Raw genomic sequence first — 21,387 nt, forward strand, 5'->3', positions numbered from 1 at the left:
GTTCTGTAAATTGCCATTCAGTCTCTGCTGGATGCAGCAGTTTTGATTCCGGTCCCTGTACACCAACAAGGTCAGGGTTATTATTCCAGTCTGTTTGTGGTACCAAAGCTGGATGGCTCGGTCAGGCCAATATTGAATTTAAAGGGTCTCAATCAGTACGTCACTTACTACAGATTCAAGATGGAATCTCTGCGGTCAGTAATTGCAGGTTTAGAGCCACAGGAATTCATGATTGCACTGGATCTCAAGGATGCGTACTTACACATTCCGATTTGGCCACCTCATCAGAGGTTCTTGCGGTTTGCAATACGGCAGAACCATTATCAGTTTCAGGCTCTACCGTTTGGCCTCTCGTCAGCGCCTCGGGTATTCACCAAGGTGATGTATGTGATGATAGCTCATCTCAGATCCCTGGGAGTGATAATAGTTCCGTACTTGGACGATTTGCTCATCAAGGCTCCGTCTCACCAGATGCTCCTCCAACATGCGTTGCTATCGTACAATGTACTGGTTCAGCCGGTTGGATTGTCAACTTCAAGAAATCACATCTGATTCCGTCTCAACTACTTCAATTCCTAGGTATGATTCTCGATACGGTAAATCAAAGAATTTTCCTACCAGAACAGAAAGTACAGGTCATTCGTCATCTGGTACAATTAGTGCTCAAGCCACGCACAGTCTCGGTACATTTGTGCATTCGCCTCTTAGGCACAATGGTGGCGGCTTTCGAAGCGCTTCAGTTCGGGATATTTCACTCACGTCCTTTTCAACTGGATGTGCTCGCACTGTGGTCTGGCTTGCATCTGCAGATTCACCACAGGGTGAGGTTGTTGCCACGGGCCAGAGTGTCTCTACTCTGGTGGCTCAAAGTACACAATCTAACCGCAGGGAAAAGGTTCGGCACCTGGAATTGGATAATTCTAACGACGGTCGCGAGCCTTAGAGGTTGGGGAGCTGTAGTTCAAAATTGTCAGCTCCAAGGTCTCTGGACGGATCACGAAAGATTGCTGTCTATAAATGTACTGGAACTGCGGGCAATTTACAATGCACTACGACAAGCAGTGCACATGCTTCGGTCTCAGACTGTTCAGGTGCAGTCAGACAATGCGACGGCGGTCGCATACATCAAACAAGGAGGAACGAGAAGCCGCATGGCAATGCGGGAAGTAGCTTGAATCCTCAATTGGGCCGAGCGTCACCAAGTGATATTGTCGGCAGCGTTCATTCCGGGAGTGGACAACTGGGAGGCGGATTATCTCAGCCGTCGGGATTTTCATACAGGAGAATGGGCATTAAATCCAGAAGTGTTTCACATGTTGGTCCAGAGGTGGGGTTACCCTCAAGTGGACCTGATGGCATCTCGCCACAATCACCAAACGCCCCAGTATGTGTCCAGAACGCGAGATCCAAAGGCAGTGGCGGTGGATGCTCTAACCATCGCGTGGCCGTACAGCCTCGTGTATCTGTTTCCACTGTTTCCGCTGCTCCCTCTGTTGCTAAAACGGATCAAAAGAGAGTCAGTCACAGTCCTACTAGTGGCGCCTCATTGGCCTTGGAGAGCTTGGTTCTCGGATCTCTGAGGACTACTCGCAGACGATCCTTGGCCGCTCCCACTACGTACGGACCTATTACAACAGGGTCCGTTCCTTTACCCCGATTTAGCGCGGCTGCGTTTGACAGGGTGGCTGTTGAGACCGCTCTCTTAAGAAGAGAGGGCATTCCAGAATCGGTTATACCAACCATGTTACGAGCTAGGAAGCCGGTTACGGCAGCTCATTATTACAGAATTTGGCGTGCCTATATAGCTTGGTGTGAAGATCGGAAGTTTCCGACATCATCTTTCAAGCTATCCCGTCTTTTGTTATTTCTACAGACTGGGTTAGATGGAGGACTGTGTTTATCTACACTAAAGGTGCAGGTATCTGCTTTGTCAATTTACTTTCAAAGACGATTGGCTCTTTTGCCGTCTGTACACACTTTTCTGCAAGGTGTCCTCAGAGTACAGCCTCCATTCATTCCACCTACAGCGCCATGGGACTTGAATTTTGGTTTTAGATTTCTTACAGTCTTCATATTTTGAACCCTTACAACAAGTAGATATTAAGTTTCTCACTTGGAAAACAATTTTTCTACTAGCCTTAGCTTCGGCGAGGCGTGTTTCAGATTTGGGTTCCTTGTCATGCAAGCCACCGTATTTGGTGTTTCATGATGACAGAGCGGAACTTCGGACGAATCCCGCTTTCTTACCAAAGGTAGTGTCATCTTTTCACATCAATCAACCAATAGTAGTTCCTGTGTTGACATGAAATTCTGGAACCTTGGATGTGGTACGCACATTACGCGTTTATGTATCCCGAACGTCTACAGTTCGTAAGACAGATACGTTGTTTGTTCTCTATGATGCTGCCAAGATGGGTTGGTCAGCTTCTAAGCAGACCATATCAAGATGGATTAAACTGACCATACGTCAGGCTTACCTTCATGCTAGGTTACAGCCGCCCACATCAGTAACAGCTCATTCCACACGTTCTGTGGGAACTTCGTGGGCAGCTAGTCGTGGGGCTTCTACGACGCAGCTTTGCCGTGCGGCTACGTGGTCATCAGTGCACACGTTTGTGCGCTTTTACAAATTTGATACGTTTGCGGCATCAGCATCTAGCTTTGGCCGCCTAGTGTTACAGGTGCCAAACTGCTCTCCCGCCCACGGGGGAAGCTTTGGTACGTCCTAAGAGTACTCCAGTGACCCCTAGTGGATGAAAAAGAAAATAGGATTTTGGTACTTACCAGGTAAATCCTTTTCTTTGAATCCATAGGGGGCACTGGACGCCCACCCAGAGCAGTTTTACCTGGTATGCGGTAAGTTCAGGGGATCTTATGGTAACACATTCTCACCGACTGGTTCAAGTTTCAAGTTCTAGCGGGTATAGTGCCAACTGTTTAGTCGTCAGTCATGTTATGTGTCAACTTTATTGTTGTCCGTTATGTTATATGTAATTCTCCATTGTCAACCTCTCTATAGCTCCTGTTCGGCTCAGTAAAAAACACTGAGGTACTCTGGGATATGGAGGGGAGGAGAGTTCTAAATTTAATTATTCAGTGCCTTGTTCCTGCGGAAGTCGTCCATATCCCAAGAGTACTCCAGTGCCCCCTATGGATTCAAAGAAAATGATTTACCTGGTAAGTACCAAAATCCTATTTTCCTACTTAAGTTGCATAGCATTGTACTGTACATGACACTGTGCTGTTGTCATGACAGGTTACAAGGTAAATAGGTAACAAAGAGACATACAGCATAAGAGTATTGTGTATACCAAGAACAGAAAAGTGCGTTACCTGGCTCCTTGGCAAAATTTTGTGTAGGGGCACGAAAATGCCTTTCCTTTTGAGAGCAGAATGGGCACCTAAGGGGAGGGAGTAATTTAGGATTGCCAGGTACCCCTCACCCATGGGCTGTGCAGTGGATGCACTCACTGTATTTACTGTACATATACGCTGTAAACATAAACCTAGTAACTGACTCTGGGTTAGACATCCTCAGAGGTCTCTAAAAGGCCATTGATGTAAGGCTATTTAAAAAAAATACATATATTATAAATCTAAAATTAGTGGAACTGTCTGTGACAAGCTGGGAAGGATGAAGCATAATGTATTATGAAAGATTATTATGTAGGAGTTTTTTGTTAGTTCTGATATACTGTGATCATTATGTGATTTTCATTTGCATGCGATATGTTATTTTGCTATGCCTATTTAGTCTACTTGTGACCCTTGGCCTCACTGTGATAAAGCCCCTTTAATGGAGCATGTTTGTTCCGCATACAGTATTTTCTATTTCTTTCCTATTATCCATTTATATGGGCTGTATGTGTATGTTTCATCTCTAACCTTGCATGCACTAATCCCCTGTCTGGCGCCAGCCCCTCTTCTAATAGCATTGTCACCTAATTTTGAGGATGTGTGAAGTAAGGGGGTTGGGGCACAGAATGCTCAGTATGGCTGCATGATGCCTGGTTTGTCCCCTTGTCTTCTCCCAAAGGGCGTGCTTTCTCCTGATGCCCAAGGCGTGAAGTATAACTTTGCACCGAGCACAGCTCTCAACAAAACCGCCCAGCCGTTTGGTGCTGGCACACCACCCCCAGACAACTCTCGGCCAGCTCAGGTCACCAAGCCAGTGACTTACAACCCCCCTCCGCCAGCCTATACCACCAGCCCGACACCCCGAGCCCAGCATCAGAACGGGTATGTGAATGCCTTTTGGCAGTGATTTTACCCTGCATTCTCAATGGTCTACAGAACACTGGCTAAAATGTATTAAACCTTAAAGAGTGATAAAGTGGAGACAGATAAAGAGTGATAAATGACCAGCCAACGAGCTCATGTAATTTTTCAAACACAGCCTGTGACATGGCAGCTAGGAAGCTGATTGGCTGCTACTTTATCACTCTCCACTTTTTAAGGCTTAATACATTTGGGCCACTGTGTATTACAGGTCTTTTTCTTGTCTTTAATATGTATTAATATTTATAAGCACACAACTGTTTGCTTAAAATACACCAAGCAGAGATGGCAGTAAGTGTTTATAAATAGCAATGAGGCCTCTGCTAAGATATTCACATAGTTTAAGGTAAATGGCTACTAAATCTATATTGCGTGTTTTTACAACTGGAAAATGCAACTTGTAACATCCAGAAATGTAAATGTTTATATATCAGGCCATTAAGATGTTTCAGTTCTATTTTTTTATGTATTGTTGTTCACCATACTGTGATCCTGATTCAGACGTGCTCACAGTTTCATGCGCAGCTGCAATTTCGTACGCAGACTTGTAAATATATGCTAATGATTCCGACTCCATCTTGTGTCTAGAGACGCCTGCTTCTCACATCTCCCACTTACATAGAAAAGCAGAAACATTGGGAACAGAATTTGCACCATCAGACCTTTGATAAGTCAAATGCTGTTCCAGAATGAGTATCTCACCTAGGACGCCTACTCCTGTCCAGCTGCGTACAAATTTGCAGTGGTTGGCTACAGCAGAAAACGGTCCCGACACGCCTGCATTTTTCTAGCCTCCCCATTACCGCTTTGAAATGCTGACTGCTGTCACTCACTGTGCAAATAAATTCTGTGTGCATTCGCCATCGCTAATTTATCACTGCACAAGCGCATTAAGGCTTTGGTGCCAAACATTGCTCCACTGCGTCCGCAATTGAAATTGCATCCTCCTCTGAGTCAAGCCTTGTATACTCTTGTCCACCAATGTTAGTCTTTGTAAGCTCAAATATTTAGAGGGCTGACAAGAAGTCTGATACATACTTCGAGATATTGCCGCCCCACCTACATAATACACAGCTTCTCTTCGCTTAATAAGATCTTCAAATGCATATGTAGGCACATCTGTGAATGTCAGTCTCCTTATTAGCTTCTTTTTTATTTGCTTTTTAGATTTCATAGACCTTTTATATGCATTATGCTGTAACTAACTAAATATATTCTATCTAAAGATGTTTATTAGTGTTGTTTTTGCAGTTGTATAAAACCAACATGTCTGCAAAAAAAACACAAGTATCAGAGTACCTTGCCCATACAGGCCTGTACATCATCATATCAGGCAGTCAGTCCAGTAAAGACTTGAAATGGAAATAAAGATACCTGTGTAGTTGATCTGTAAGCTTATTCTTGTTTAGAATGAGATATAGTAATTCCTATGGGGGAGTCCTACAGTCACATTAAAATGTGATGCAAGAAATATTCCCTGTAACATACTGGATTGAACTGAGTTTGAGCATGTAGAGCAAGGAAACCTGTCAGCAATCTGTTAATTGACACATTTAAAGGATTAGCACGTCAGAACTGTTCATATTATGGGTGAGGGTCTTTAAAATAAAAAAAACAACACAAAACGCATAACCCTGCAATGTACTTAATTGTGCTCTGTTTATAATAGGTATATGTATATAATATGAGTGTGTATATATGTATGTGTCTGTGTTTATATATATATATATATATACATACATACACACTGTGTGTGTGTGTGTGTGTATATATATATATATATATATATATATATATATATATATATATATTATGTATATAATTTTGTAAGAAGATCTAGACTGCACAATAGTGAAATAATATAAAAAGCATCTTTACTGAAATAAATGCTCACATACATTGAGATAATAGAACATCAGCATGAAGCGTTAAGCAGCACAAGACCTGTATTAGTGATCCTTGACTTATATCCTGATAATGCTAATTTGAACCTGGCTGATCGTTTTATAAGGAGGCCAGTGGAAGGGTCTAGCCACAGCTCCTGATGAAGACCATTCAATGACGCAACACTTAGGGCATGGCCTGCACACGTGGGTTGTAGGGACGTCATCTGCTGCTTCTAGAGGCTGGAGCTCTATGTTTGGAGAATGGGAGACTGTACAGCAGAAATCCATTGTGGTGAAACGTGGTCTGGAGGCGCTATGCCGAGCAGTGACCTTAGAACATAAGCATGAAGCTTTAAGTACTATTACCTCAATGTATGTTAGAATTTATTTCTGTAAAGGTATTTTTTATATTATCTCAGCATTGTAAGCTTTCCATCTTTTTACAATTTCCATAGACTGAATGCTGTACAGTATTGGGACAGCAATTGACTAAAACTGGATTACCTATTGAACTTTGCACAATATTCCAAAAACAAACTTATATGTATGTATGTATGTATGTATGTATGTATGTATGTGTGCATATGTGTGTGTGTATATATATATATATATATATATATATATATATATATATATATATACACACACACACTGCTCAAAAAAATAAAGGGAACACTTAAACAACACAGTGTAACTCCAAGTCAATCACACTTCTGTGAAATCAAACTGTCCACTTAGGAAGCAACACTGATTGACAATCAATTTCACATGCTGTTGTGCAAATGGAATAGACAACAGGTGGAAATTATAGGCAATTAGCAAGACACCCCCAATAAAGGAGTTGTTCTGCAGGTGGTGACCACAGACCACTTCTCAGCTCCTATGCTTTCTGGCTGATGTTTTGGTCACTTTTGAAAGCTGGCGGTGCTTTCACTCTAGTGGTAGCATGAGACGGAGTCTACAACACACACAAGTGGCTCAGGTAGTGCAGCTCATCCAGGATGGCACATCAATGCGAGCTGTGGCAAGAAGGTTTGCTGTGTCTGTCAGCGTAGTGTCCAGAGCATGGAGGCGCTACCAGGAGACAGGCCAGTACATCAAGAGACGTGGAGGAGGCCGTAGGAGGGCAACAACCCAGCAGCAGGACCGCTACCTCCGCCTTTGTGCAAGGAGAAACAGGAGGAGCACTGCCAGAGCCCTGCAAAATGACCTCCAGCAAGCCACAAATGTGCATGTGTCTACTCAAATGATCAGAAACAGACTCCATGAGGGTGGTATGAAGGGCCAACGTCCACAGGTGGAGGTTGTGCTTACAGCCGAACACCGTGCGGACGTTTGGCATTTGCCAGATAACACCAAGATTTGCAAATTCGCCACTGGCGCCCTGTGCTCTTCACAGATGAAAGCAGATTCTCACTGAGCACATGTGACAGACGTGACAGAGTCTGGAGACGCCAAGGAGAACGTTCTGCTGCCTGCAACATCCTCCAGCATGACCGGTTTGGCAGTGGGTCAGTAATAGTGTGGGGTGGCATTTCTTTGGGGGCCGCACAGCCCTCCATGTGCTCGCCAGAGGTAGCCTGACTGCCATTAGGTACCGAGATGAGATCCTCAGACGGGTGTGGTCCGTTTTATCGACAGTATCTAGGTCGACAATGTTTAGGTCGACCACTATAGGTCGACAGTCACTAGGTCGACACGGATGGAAGGTCGACAGGGTTTCTAGGTCGACATGTGCTAGGTCGACAGGTCTAAAGGTCGACATGAGTTTTTTTTTTTTTGGTGTCGTTTTCTTCGGAAAGTGACCGGGATCCCAAATTAGTGCACCGCGTCCCCTCGCATGGCTCGCTTCGCTCGCCATGCTTCGGGCATGGTGCCTTCGCTCCGCTACCGCTTCGCTCGGCACACTTTACCGTTCCAATCGTAGTCCACGTGGATCGTTAAGTATGAATTTTTTTTTTTTTTAAAACTCATGTCGACCTTTAGACCTGTCGACCTAGCACACGTCGACCTAGAAACCCTGTCGACCTTCCATCCATGTCAACCTAGTGACTGTCGACCTATAGTGGTCGACCTAAACATTGTCGACCTAGACACTGTCGATCTTCAGACCGGATCCCCCTCAGACACCTTGTGAGACTATATGCTGGTGCGGTTGGCCCTGGGTTCCTCTTAATGCAAGACAATGCTAGACCTCATGTGGCTGGAGTGTGTCAGCAGTTCCTGCAAGACGAAGGCATTGATGCTATGAACTGGCCCGCCCGTTCCCCAGACCTGAGTCCAATTGAGCACATCTGGGACATCATGTCTCGCTCCATCCACCAATGCCACGTTGCACCACAGACTGTCCAGGAGATGGCGGATGCTTTAGTCCAGGTCTGGGAGGAGATCCCTCAGGAGACCATCCGCCACCTCATCAGGAGCATGCCCAGGCGTTGTAGGGAGGTCATACAGGCACGTGGAGGCCACACACACTACTGAGCCTCATTTTTACTTGTTTTAAGGACACTACATAAAAGTTGGATCAGTCTGTAGTGTGTTTTTCCACTTTAATCTTGAGTGTGACTCCAAATCCAGACCTCCATGGATTAATAAATTTTGATTTCCATTGATCATTTTTGTGTGATTTTTATGTCAGAACATTCAACTAGGTAAAGAACAAAGTATTTAATAAGAATATTTCATTCATCCAGATCTAGGATGTATTATTTTAGGGTTCCCTTTATTTTTTTGAGCAGTATATATATATATATATATATATATATATATATATATATATATATATATATATATATATATATATATATATACATATATATCATAATTTGTATACAAAGGTCCCCTTTAAATCTGTATGTATATTGAGATAAATGGACATAGGAGGTATAAATACTAACAAAGATCTCTATGGGCGGGATGTAATGAAGACCAAGTTCGGCAGCTGTATGGGATGCTGACCAAACTCAAACTTTTTTTTAAAGGGGCAGTCATGTTCAAGGCATGGTTTAGCCTTGGACATGAATTCCCCTTTAAAAAAAATGTCCGCGATCAGCCGGCATCCCGCACAGCTGCCAAACTTGGACTTCATTACATCCCGGCCCTTATCGTACAGACTGTTACAGTGCACGCAAATTTATAAAATGGAAGATGACGCATGAAAGAGGGGAAGTGATCCGGGCTCTTCTTTCCACTGTCCCATACACTAATTCTGTAAGGTTCCTGTGAGCACAACAATTGCATTTCTCCAAAGAGATCCAAATGTTTGTGACTGACAGTCCTATGTCCTCTGTTCTCCTAGGGCACAGGTTCTCAAACTCGGTCCTCAGGACCCCACACAGTGCATGTTTTGCAGGTCTTTTCACAGAATCACAATTGAAATAATGAGCTCCACATGTGGACCTTTAAAAATGTGTCAGTGAGTAATTAATACACTTGTGCACCTGCTGGGTTACCTGCAAAACATGCACTGTGTGGGGTCCTGAGGACCGAGTTTGAGAACCTCTGTCCTAGGGTATATTCTAATACTTTTCTTTCTGGTTACAATCATTTGCAAAGTAGTTTCAAATGTAATGCAACTGACTTTGTTTTACCTTTATTGTAAAATAACATTAGCCAGAACAGGGTGTAGTATGGTATTCCGGTGGTCGGGCTCCCGGCGACCAGCATACCGGCGCCGGGAGCCCGACCGCCGGCATACCGACAGTGTGGCGAGCACAAATGAGCCCCTATGTGCGCCACGCTATTTTATTCTCCCTCCAGGGGGGTAGTGGACCCCCACGAGGGAGAATAAGTGTCGGTATGCCGGCTGTCGGGATCCCGGCGCCGGTATACTGTGCGCTGGGATCCCGACAGCCGGCATACTGAAGACCACCCACCAGAACATACTTGAAAGGTGCTTTTGTCCTGATAGTCAGAATATTAGGAGGTAGGACCTGTTCCCCTGTTCTGCAGAATGGGGGCTAATGGGTGTGCAACAAGGCCTGTTTGATTTTAGGGGAGTAGGGTTTGGGGTGGCCTAGCACTTCAGGAACGAAAGTCATGCCCACATCAGTGTGACTACACCCCATTGTTCTGCAGCACACTCCCTTTTGCACTTCTTCATAAATATGGTATTTATTTTTGTTAACATATCTGGAGATGGTGAGTAATTGTGACCATTATGCTATTTATCCCTTGAAAGTTTAAGGTGAGGATCTACTTTTTTTTTTTTTAAATGAAATTAATCAGAATTGTTGTAAATCATCTAGCAAAATCTTTGCAAATCCATTTCAGGTGTGTTTTAACTTTAGGGGTTCCGTGTGCCTGCAGCCAGCATCTATGTTAATAATTGATATTCAGAAATATGCAATGGAGTGCTTCATTTGTTTAACACTTTGATTATGCTGAATATTGAAAGCTTCCACTCCAGTTATGTAAGCTTTCAATAATGAGCAGTGTCAAAGGAGTAATACATTAACCACTTAAAGACATCCAAATATTATGTGGGGTAATAAACAATGCTTGGTCCATTGGTATCTATAGGACACTTTCCCAGGGGTAACAAAATGCTATACAATCATGTGCACCACCATGATGCAGTGGGGATTGCGAGAGAGGTTGTTACCAGGCCATGGAGGTGGCAAACTTAACCAGTAGGGCATGTGCCTGGTGATTTTATATTGATAAATTGCTTTCCAAAGTGGATTATGGTGTAAGAAGGGCCCCTGATGGATATGTGAACCATACCATGGAAGGTCAGTAGGGGGCCTATTCATCATTCCGTATATTGACATTATATATGTGGAAACCTTCCTTTCTGAATGTTTTTAACAAATTAAAGGTTTGGATCCATTCTTTATCTCAGGTGAGCAGGATTGATAGAGGATCACCAAAATCAAAATGATCACTGCAACTGATGACAGACTGCGTTAGCTAGCTGAGCACTACTCCTTCATATAGGAAGGAGATCCAGATTGCAAAGTGGGATCCTTTCAGGACATGCTGCCTCTTCCAGTCCCGCACAGTGTGCACGTATGACCTAAGGCAGGCATGTCCAAACTGCGGCCCTCCAGCTGTTGAGAAACTACACATCCCAGCATGCCCTGACACAGCTTTAGCATCCTCTGACAGCAAAACTGTGTCAGGGCATGCTGGGATATGTAGTTTCACAACAGCTGGAGGGCCGCAGTTTGGACATGCCTGACCTAAGGTCACATATGCACAGTATCCATTCCTGGCAGTGTAAACGTTCGCTGCTAGCATTAATGGCAAAAGTGGTAATGTTGGAGATTCATAGCTGCTTTTCAGGGCTGTCCCACCAATGAAGCAATAAGGAATTGCTCTGATAGATTTAGGTCTGCCTTCACAAGTCATACTCTTCATTTGCTTGTTGGTCAGCTACAAATCTCACATTGTGATTTAATCCATATTTTTAATAAAGACTGCACCATTGTGTGCCTGTACATAAAGGCAATATACTGTACATGAAACTTTAACAGGCTCCGTAATCATCTAGTAGGGCAATGTCCCAGTTCTGACCCTTTTTGGTGATGTAACAAACAGAGCATCTCTTGCCAACAGAGCCAGGGGCATCATTAGGTTACATGGATAGCATGGCAGAACTACTGCCAGGGAACTCTGTGATGTTATCACTGCTACACACACATCAGTAGAATGCGGTGATGTCCGATTACTTATGAGGATCCTGTAAAGGGAGAAGGGGGCAGAGCGATTCTCTGCTGGGGATTTTGTTTATTGTGAGTTTTTTGTTTTTGTTTTTTTAAGATTGTGCATTAATATATAAGTTACTAATAAATGATAGCGTGCAAATAGAATTTAGATTTGATGCCACTGATTTTTGTTTGTGAAATTCCATTCTAAATTGTGAGCAGACCTTATAATATATCAGGAGTTGAACACTTGCCTATGCCATCTTGATTTAAACCAAACAAATCTCTTCGAACATATGAAAACACTGTACAGGAAAATGTATACATGTCAACATAATATTAATAAGAGTCTCATGTATTTATTATGCAACTTGCCACAGTTGTGATGTAGCTCTTTAACCCTCCTAAAGTCGCCAGAAACATCTGATTGTAGTTTGTAAATCTGATAACCGTCAGTGCTAGGAATCTCATTGTAGTTTATAGCCATTTAGTATCCTTCATGTCTAGGGAAATGAGCTGATCCCACCCTGTCTGCTTTCATATTGCTGACAGAACACAGGTTTACCTCTACATGTCCTAAGCACCCCAGTCCAGCTGTTTCCCAGCCTGTGAGGAAAGGAGGGAATGGTAGATGACGGCACAATGGCTGCATGATGCACTCCATCCATGCCAGTTCTGGACTGATGCATAAGAACACTTTATGTGTGCCACAGATGTCAAACGTGTGTGTGTGTGTATAAAATATATATATATAACACATACTGAGTGGACAAATTATGTCTGCCAGGCAATTTTATGCATTTTAGATACTGTGCAAATAATGCAGACAAAAACCTGTGTCTGAGCCACAAGGCTTGTGGTCATATACACCACTACTGGAAGATTGAGCGGACCAGAGAGTGGGTAGACTTGTTCTGCCCCACAGACGGGCAACAGTGCACCAAAGTATGGATCATCTGAATCGGGGAACAATTCAGATGGCCTCTGAAGAGTCAGTACGATACAAGAAGGATCCATGCTTTCATGCTGCTGTCTCCATATCCACACCCTACCATCTGCATGACGTAATTAAAAACGTAATTTGTCAGACCACATGACCCATCCAGTTCCTGTGTTCCTAAGCAAACAGACGTTTCATCCTGTGCAACAGTTTTGCTAATGCTGCAAGTGGCAACAATCCTTCCACTGTCAAAGTATGTCACATCGTGTCATTTACCCATTATTTCATCAGTGATACAATTCATTAGTCTCTGCATATCTTTCCATTTTTGTTGTTGTACAGATTTAGATATCCTACATCATCATCATTATCTGCCAATCAGTGTAAGTAGCATCTGTGTTTCTTTCTAGCTGCCGGGGAAATGTAAAACCAGCAGCACACTGCCCACACTTTATACTGGGCAGCACCACAGTGGACATGTAAACATAGCAGAGCCCTGGCCTCTGGCGCAGGTTATGAGTATTTGCACTTATCGATTTCCCGATGTACTGGGAAAATGTTTTGTGTATATATATATACCATGAAAGCTAATTTCCTTGATCATTTTGATTATGGTGATCCCGTATCAATCAAGAATATTGATTTGGGGCCTCCAATTAGGGATGGCCAATTTTGCTAGGACTCCACAGAGTTATAATCAGACATTATAATGGTGAGTCAGCATGTGTATTTAATCTGTGCCTGACATCACTGTCTGGTAGTTGGGTAATCTGTTTTACAGTGAATAATACCATACTCATATTTACACTGGTGATGCTATCCTGTACCATACTATTCACTTTTCCAGAGCCCTGTGTTTATTTATAGCAAAGTGTTATTGGCACATTTCACTGTAACTTAAAGGAAGATAACATATACTTTAGTGCTCCTTCTAATGACTTGTTTTGTTTATATAATGGTGTTTTGTGATTTTATATAGCAGTTAAATCTGATTTTTAGAAGGTGGTTGGCGCCTAATAGTAAAAGTATATTACACACAGTGACATGAGGTGAGGCAAATAAGGCAGAGCCTTTCCTGTCATACTCCAGTATACGCCAGAGTTTTGACTATATAAAGTATAAGAAAAATACAAAGCATATATTATAAATAACATAATTTTATTATTCTAATCACTTTTTATAGTCAAAACTCTGGAGTAAAAAGTCTATGGCAGGTGAGCAGTGCCTCTCATGCCTATCTTTTCTGCTGATCAGAACTACCCAAATTTCCAACAGTACATACTGCTGCACCTGTGTATAATGCCCACATGTATATACTGCTGCACCTGTGTATAATGCCCACATGTATATACTGCTGCACCTGTGTATAATGCCCACCAGGGCCGTTTCTTGGGGCAGGCGAGCAGTGCAACCGCACTGGGTGCCGGCCGCGGCACTAACTGTGGCTCCCTGCTTCCCCCTCCTATTTCTCCCCGAGTAATCCGCTCGGGGGGCGGAGTTTCACGGAATGACGCGGTTGCGCCGTTACGTCACGACGCAACCCCGTCACTCCGCAAAACTACCCCCCCCCCCCCCCCCCCCCCCCCCCCCGCCCCCCGAGCGGAGTACAGAGGGGGATCCAAGTTAGGAAGAGGGAAAGGCCGGCGCGAGGAGTGACTGGTGAGGCGGGCCAAAAAGCGGTAATCGCCTCTGTAAGTATTCCCTCTCTATCTTTCTCTCTCAATGTGTAAAATGGGGACACCTGCCGTAATGTGTGAAATGGGGACTCTTGCCTGCTGTAGTGTGGGGATTTAATGTATCAAGGGCATTGCGGTGTGTGGCATAATATGGTGCAGGGGGCATTACTGTGTGGGGCTTAATATGGTAGAATTTTTTTTTCCTGTGGTGGTCGTGATCTGTTGGAGCAGGGTCAAAAACTGGATTGTGAGATAGTCTTTTCAGACTAGGCCACACCCATTTAGATGAGCCCACGCCCCCTTGCCGGGTGCGCACGCAAGTTTTTTTTTTTTTTTTTTATCTAGGTGTGTGTGTGGGGTGGGGGCACATTTTTTTATGTCATTGGGGGGCGCATTTTTAAATCTCGCACTGGGAGCCAAATTGGCTAGAAACAGCCCTGATGCCCACATGTATATACTGCTGCACCTGTGTATAATGCCCACATGTATATACTGCTGCACCTGTGTATAATGCCCACATGTATATACTGCTGCACCTGTGTATAATGCCCACATGTATATACTGCTGCACCTGTGTATAATGCCCACATGTATATACTGCTGCACCTGCGTATAATGCCCACATGAACCACTGGGTTCATATACTGTATGTAAATCTGGCTATGGTACTAGCCAGTGCCTCCTGAGCCACTTACCTCCCTGCACATCACTGATAACACATGTGGAAACCTAATGGTCATTCTTAGGGAACACTCACTTTCTAAATAACTCAGATTGTACATCATTGTGATTCCATTGATGACCACCTGGAGGCACTGTCCTCCCATTGTATTGTCCTGAGGACGTGGGGGTTTGGTTAGCCGCTGGTTCCACATTCATGTAGAGCAGTGTGCAATCCCTTGGCAGTAGTACTTCCTCTGTCACTGTCCTTCTTGTGTATTTGACAGGAAGGTTGCAGGGGACATCCCAGCTATCGTGTTTATCACAGGAAATACATCTGTGTTTATCACACACTGGACGTGTGTTTTAGTAACAGCATGCTTGCTTACGAAGTTAATACACCCATATTTACGAATTACAAATCAATTTCCCATTTTTATTTGCATGGTGCAAAATCTGGCCTGAGTTACACATTACAGTACTTAAATGTAAAGCTTTGACACCATTTTTATTCAGAGAAGATCAAGCAGTATATTTACTAAACAATGCATTTTCCAAACCCACAATTTTTGGCGACTTGTCCTTAAAATCATAATAGTAGCAAATGTGAAATCAGGTTTGTTTTGCATTAAGATTTATTGGTCTTTTACATGTGTGACAAAATCTGCAAAAATCAAGGGTTTCAAATGTCCACTGCTTAGTACATAAATGTTGGGGGGGGGGGGGGGGTTTGGCTACTGGAAAATAAGTGAGAAAAGTGAGAAGACCATTGTGTGATTAATGAATTAGGTCATTCTGGAAGGAAGGGAAAGCAGTATTTACAGCCCCCAGCTACCAGCATCCGTGAAACTGTGTTCTCCAAAGTGCTGCTTCTGTGCATATCGTATTGCACCTTTTCTAGATTATGCTGAGGCTATAACTAAAGGGGGGTACACACGGAGAGATCAGTGCTTAAATTCTAAGCACTGTGACTAGACTGCTTAGAAGTTAAGCACTGATCTCTCCGTGTGTACCCCCCAGAGCGATAGCAAGGCGCGGGACCGCGCGGTTTGCTTTCGCCGGTGCTAGATTGGCCTGCATGCAGGCTCAATCTAGCACATCGCTCATTTCACACACCCCCACCCCCTGTCCCCCTCGCTCAGCACACATCGCGCCGCGCTGAGCGGGGGGAGAGATGTGTGCTGAGCGGTCTGTGTTAAGATCGCTCAGCACACATCTCCCCCGTTAGTATTTGCCTTAACACTATACTGGTTTTATTTTTGCATCCAATCCTTTGTAATGTCAGAATTGTGCAATGTTTATACAGTATACATGTACATGTACATATGGAGAAATCAGAATTTTTTTATAAAAAGGGCAAACTTTTTTCATTTATGAACGGTTATTTATATAGCACACACATATCAGTCATTCACGTCAGTCCCTGCTCCATTGCAGCTTATAGTATACACTATGCGATACGCTCCATGAGCGATATAGTCTAGTGTTTCCCCTACCAGGTGACCGACCTAGTGCATACACACTGTACAATATCGTACAGTGACGTCATGCCGCAGGCGGCCCGTTCGTGCAGTTTCGGATGATATGTTCAAATTGAGCTGCTTGCTCAGCCAAACAGCGGGGTTCTTAGCATACACACTGGGCGATATTACAAACGATATCGCTCAGAAGGGTGAAAATGAGCGATCTCTCTTGTAATGTCGCATAGTTTGTATGCACCTTTACAGTCTATATTCCCTACCACATAGACACAAGCACACACTAGAATTATTGTGTAATCAGAAGCCAACTAACCCTGCAGTATGTTGTTGGGGTGTGAGATGAAATTAGAGCAATCGGAGAAAGCCAATCCCAACATAGAGAAAACACACAAACTCCACGCATAAAGTGTTTTGGTCAGGAATTTAACTCATGACTATGATGCAGCAATGCTAACAACTATGCAACCATGCTGCCGGAATTGTAGTTGATCCCCCCCAAAAAAAATATTCTATAAAAAATAACTATAAAATGTAAGGCCAAATGGGTTGGTGGCAGAACTTTGTCAGAGACCTAGATATGGGACATTGTGCCTGATCCAGGGTTGCACGCAAGTGCGATTCTGGATGCAGCAGACTTGCAGAACATGCTAATGACTCAGCGGCAGTCTTATGTACAGATCTGCCGGTTACATACAAATGACACAGCATCGGTCGCATCCATAGGCATGCGCAGATGCCGACACGGGTGCCGCTCCGGACCCCCCCTACAGGTAACTGACTTCCTCCTCCACCCCTTGCGCTGGGATATAAGACTGCTCACCTGGGCCGCCCAGGTAAGCGGTCTAGGTCCTGGATGGGGGAGGAGGGGGGGGGGGGGGGAGTAGACCATAATGCGGTGGAGAGGGGAAGTCCGGAGCGGCACCCCCGTGTCAGTGTCTGCGCACGCCTGTGGTCGCACCATCGAACCCTATGGCGTTTCAGGATGTCTGTCTCAACGGGACACCGGGGCCAGTCCAAGTGTGAGAGAATTTGCTGTGGCTAACTAGTACACACTCGAAACACAGTGGCAACATGCCTGCCTTTCTGTAGCCACCCCCTGCTGTCTCCCCAAAATGGCCACTATCTCTAACTATCCACATAAATCCTCACTGCGTCCACTGTTGCTGATCAGTCACCACACGTGTACAGTGCAGCTGGCTCCACTGCATCCCACACTGGCATAGCCCACACCTAAGCATCAGGCCTACTGTGAGCAGTGTTGTGGAACCAGATTTCTATGTATAAAGCTGCCGGTATCCTGGTTCTAATGCCATCTGTCACTGTGAGCCCATAGTGCACTTCATCCAGTGCTCACCTGTCAGCATTCCTGATATCTACAACCATCCTTGTTAACTATGTGAAAGCTAATTCATTACTCTTTCCACTTTAAGCTGTGATTTATTAGCAACCTATTTTCCTTTATTCACACGTTCACTTGTGTGCAGGATAGGCTCCTGTTTTGAATGTAACATATAGCAGTATCTGTGATTTTACTAATAATAAATAAAAAAAGTAAGACCATTAGATATGTGATTGTTGCTGTAAACGCTCGTACGCAGAATAATTAAACATGAAGCACTGAAAAGGAATGTAATGCAGCCTACTAAGCGTTTTCTAGCACCCAAACGTCAAAAATATGAAAATGAATGTGACATACAGATGTGTCCTCATACATCCAGCCTCGCCAAGCCATGGTGCGTAAGTGAGCCGCCATGGCCTGTGCAACTCTGCTAATGCATACCTCCCAACATGACCCTCTCCAGGAGGGACAAAATGCTCTGCTCCTGGAATTTTCTCTAAATGTATGATAACCAGCACCTGTGCTGAAACACATTTCTTATCCATTCACCTATTCAACACAGGTGCTGGCAATCATAAATTAAGAGGGAAGTCCAGGAGCAGAGCATTGTGTCGCTCCTGGAGAGGGTCATGTTGGGAGGTATGAGATTGGTTCTCAGACTTGGTCCTCACACGATTCACGTTTTCCATGTCACCCAGCGGGTGCACTGTGTATCATCAACGTTGACATTTTAAAAATCTACAGGTGACCTGCAAAACATGAACCGTGTGGGGTCTTGAGGACCGAGTTTGAAAACCAGACTGTAGCAGACCAGTATCCTGAGTGGGGAGTTACCAGAAGTTGCAGACCCAGTGAAGAGCCAGTGCTTTTAACCCGGGAGGTATCGGACTGCCATCACACATTCTTTTTAGGGTGGGCTCTTCTGACACCCCACTTATGGGTAAATGTATTACCCGTCGTGTCTGCAGGGCCTGTCCTTATCGGCGCTGCTAACTAAAATATAGCAGGCCGATAAGTGTGGCCAATGTCATTCCAGCAACTGCAGCTGTCAATTTTAACAGCTGCAGGTGGCGATGCCCATTGATCACAGCAGGGACAGAGTTGTCCCTGGTTGTGGCGGGTGCCGGCTCCGGAGTGTGCAGGGGATCTCGCGTGAGTAGCGAGATCCCATGCTGGCGCACTGGAGCCGGCCGAGACAGGGAGATAGCCCATCAACACTGAGCTGAAGCGCTGTGTGCTCGGAGGACATTGCCGGAGAGGGGAGCTTTCGCTTCCCTGCTTCGGCAGATTAGATGTTAGTACATCTTGTCGATGTCCCTTCCTGCTTTGCCTCTGTAACGATCCCTGCCGCTATAATACATTTACCCATTAATCTGAAGTTGGGAGTAAGACAGATCACACCACCAGGGAGAGGACGTAGATACAAGCAGGAATTGCATTCATCTCTTGGGAAATTGAGACATTCTACAATTAATTTGTGACTCTAGGGTGGACTGAGAGTTTTTTGGGATGTATTCTGTATATATACCACAGAGGGTGCACGCATCTGCAAGTCATACTTGCCTACCTGACTCTCTCCATGAGGGAGAAAATGCTCTGTTCCTGGACTTTCCTGGTAATGTATAATTGCCATCACCTATGGTGAAACACCTTTTTTATTAATTAACTAGCTCACCACAGGTGATGGCAATCATACATTACCAGGAAAGTCCAGGAACAGAGCATTTTCTCCCTCATGGAGAGGGTCAGGTAGGCAAGTATGCAAGTGCAAGTACTGGAATTTTGTTAGGTTAATGCATGCATTCCCAACCGAGGTCCTCAAGGCACACTAACAGTGCAGGTTTTAATGATATCCATGTTTCGGCACAGATGGTTAAATCAAAATAACTGAGGTACTAATTAAGTCACCTGTGTTCAAGCCTGGATATCACTAAAACCAGGATTGTTAGTGTGCATTGAGGACCGAGGTTGGGAAACACTGGATTAATGGATAAGAAAGGTGTTTCAGCACAGGTGATGGCAATCATACATTAAGAGAGAAGTCCAGGAGCAGAGCATTCTGTTCTTCCTGGGGAAGGTCATGTTGGGAGGTATGCTAATGTATAAATGCATCTCAGTCACAACACAATGCGTCTAGGACGCACGAGGAGGCACTGCTGATTAATGTGATATATGACACTTGTATATTGTGTGTGACTGAGTGTGTATACAGAGCAGAACAGAACTTGTATTGGAAAAAAACTGCGGTTGCTACATTGTAGCACTTCGTGTACAGATTCAGAGACTAAAGGTCCGTACACACTGTACGATATTTCAGTCAATATCGCTCATTTCCCCCCTTCTGAGCGATATTGACTAAAATATTTAACAGTGTGTATGCAACGGCTGATGTGCGCTCCCAAGGGTCGTTAACGACCCTCACTGTCATCCATGATGCAGCTCAATTTGGACTCATTGTCCAAAGCTGCATGCATGGACCGGCTGCCATGACATCACTGTGCGACATCGTTAACAATATTGCACAGTGTATATGCTGTATGTCAGCGGACCGGGCTGGGAGGGGAAACACTGTGCGATATCATGGAGCGTATTGCACAGTGTGTACCGACCTTCAGTCACGCACAGATATACAAGTGTCATATACTGTATCAAATAAATCAGCAGAGTCTCCTCGTGCATCCCAGTCGCATTGTGTTGTGGCTAAGACGCATTTTCCGCAAAAAAAAAACGCCAGACGCTAGAACACAGGTTCTCAAACTCTGTCCTCAGGACCCCACTCAGTACATGTTTTGCAGGTCTCCTCACAGAATCACAAGTGAAGTAATTAACTCCACCTGTGGACCTTTTAAAATGTGTCAGTGAGTAATTAATACACCTGTGCGCCTGCTGGGTTACCTGCAAAACATGCACTGTGTGGGGTCCTGAGGACCGAGTTTGAGAACCCCTGGGCTAGAAGATTCTCATGCTACCTGGTGTGCATAGAGGGGCTGTTTGGAGCGATTGCAGCAAAGATGTATGAGGACATACAAAATCTGTATACACACCTGTCTTCTGCAGGTCTAATTACCATGTTACCTGCAGTGTATACAAGTGTTACTTCTCTGTAAAATATAACGGAGTTCGCTGTACAGTAAATGATCATTTATTTAATAAATGATAAACACATCTCAAAGCTCTGCTACAGTGAGGTTACATTACATATGCTTTAATGAGACACCCATGTGCATGTAGCCTCGGGTACATTTCCTAAAGCTTCTAGAATTAAAAAGTGATGGTGTTGCCCATAGCAACCAATCAGAGTCTGTGTATTATATCTCTATTGCATCATGGAAAATTCTAGACACAATTTGATTGGTTGTTATGGGCAACAACACCAGTTTTTATATTTAGAAGCTTTAGTAAATCTACCCCTTAAGGTGCATACACAGCGTGTATGCACAACGATGATCGCTGACATCGCTGGGCTGAAAATCGCTCAG

At 44.3% G+C, this 21,387-nt stretch overlaps 1 protein-coding gene across 4 annotated transcripts in view; it reads left to right on the forward strand.

The window, feature by feature from the left end:
• LOC134933032 (PDZ and LIM domain protein 7-like) overlaps window positions 1-21,387 on the forward strand; it is a 102,483-nt gene that overhangs the window by 36,652 nt on the left and 44,444 nt on the right. For all 4 annotated transcript variants that reach the window (XM_063927973.1, XM_063927970.1, XM_063927971.1 and 1 more), the window contains exon 5: window positions 4,037-4,239. In XM_063927973.1, coding sequence (XP_063784043.1) covers window positions 4,037-4,239 — 203 coding nt within the window. The remainder of the gene's footprint in view (window positions 1-4,036; window positions 4,240-21,387) is intronic.

This window comes from Pseudophryne corroboree, chromosome 6 (genome assembly GCF_028390025.1).
Source record: "Pseudophryne corroboree isolate aPseCor3 chromosome 6, aPseCor3.hap2, whole genome shotgun sequence".
In the NCBI taxonomy this organism is placed as follows: domain Eukaryota; kingdom Metazoa; phylum Chordata; class Amphibia; order Anura; family Myobatrachidae; genus Pseudophryne; species Pseudophryne corroboree.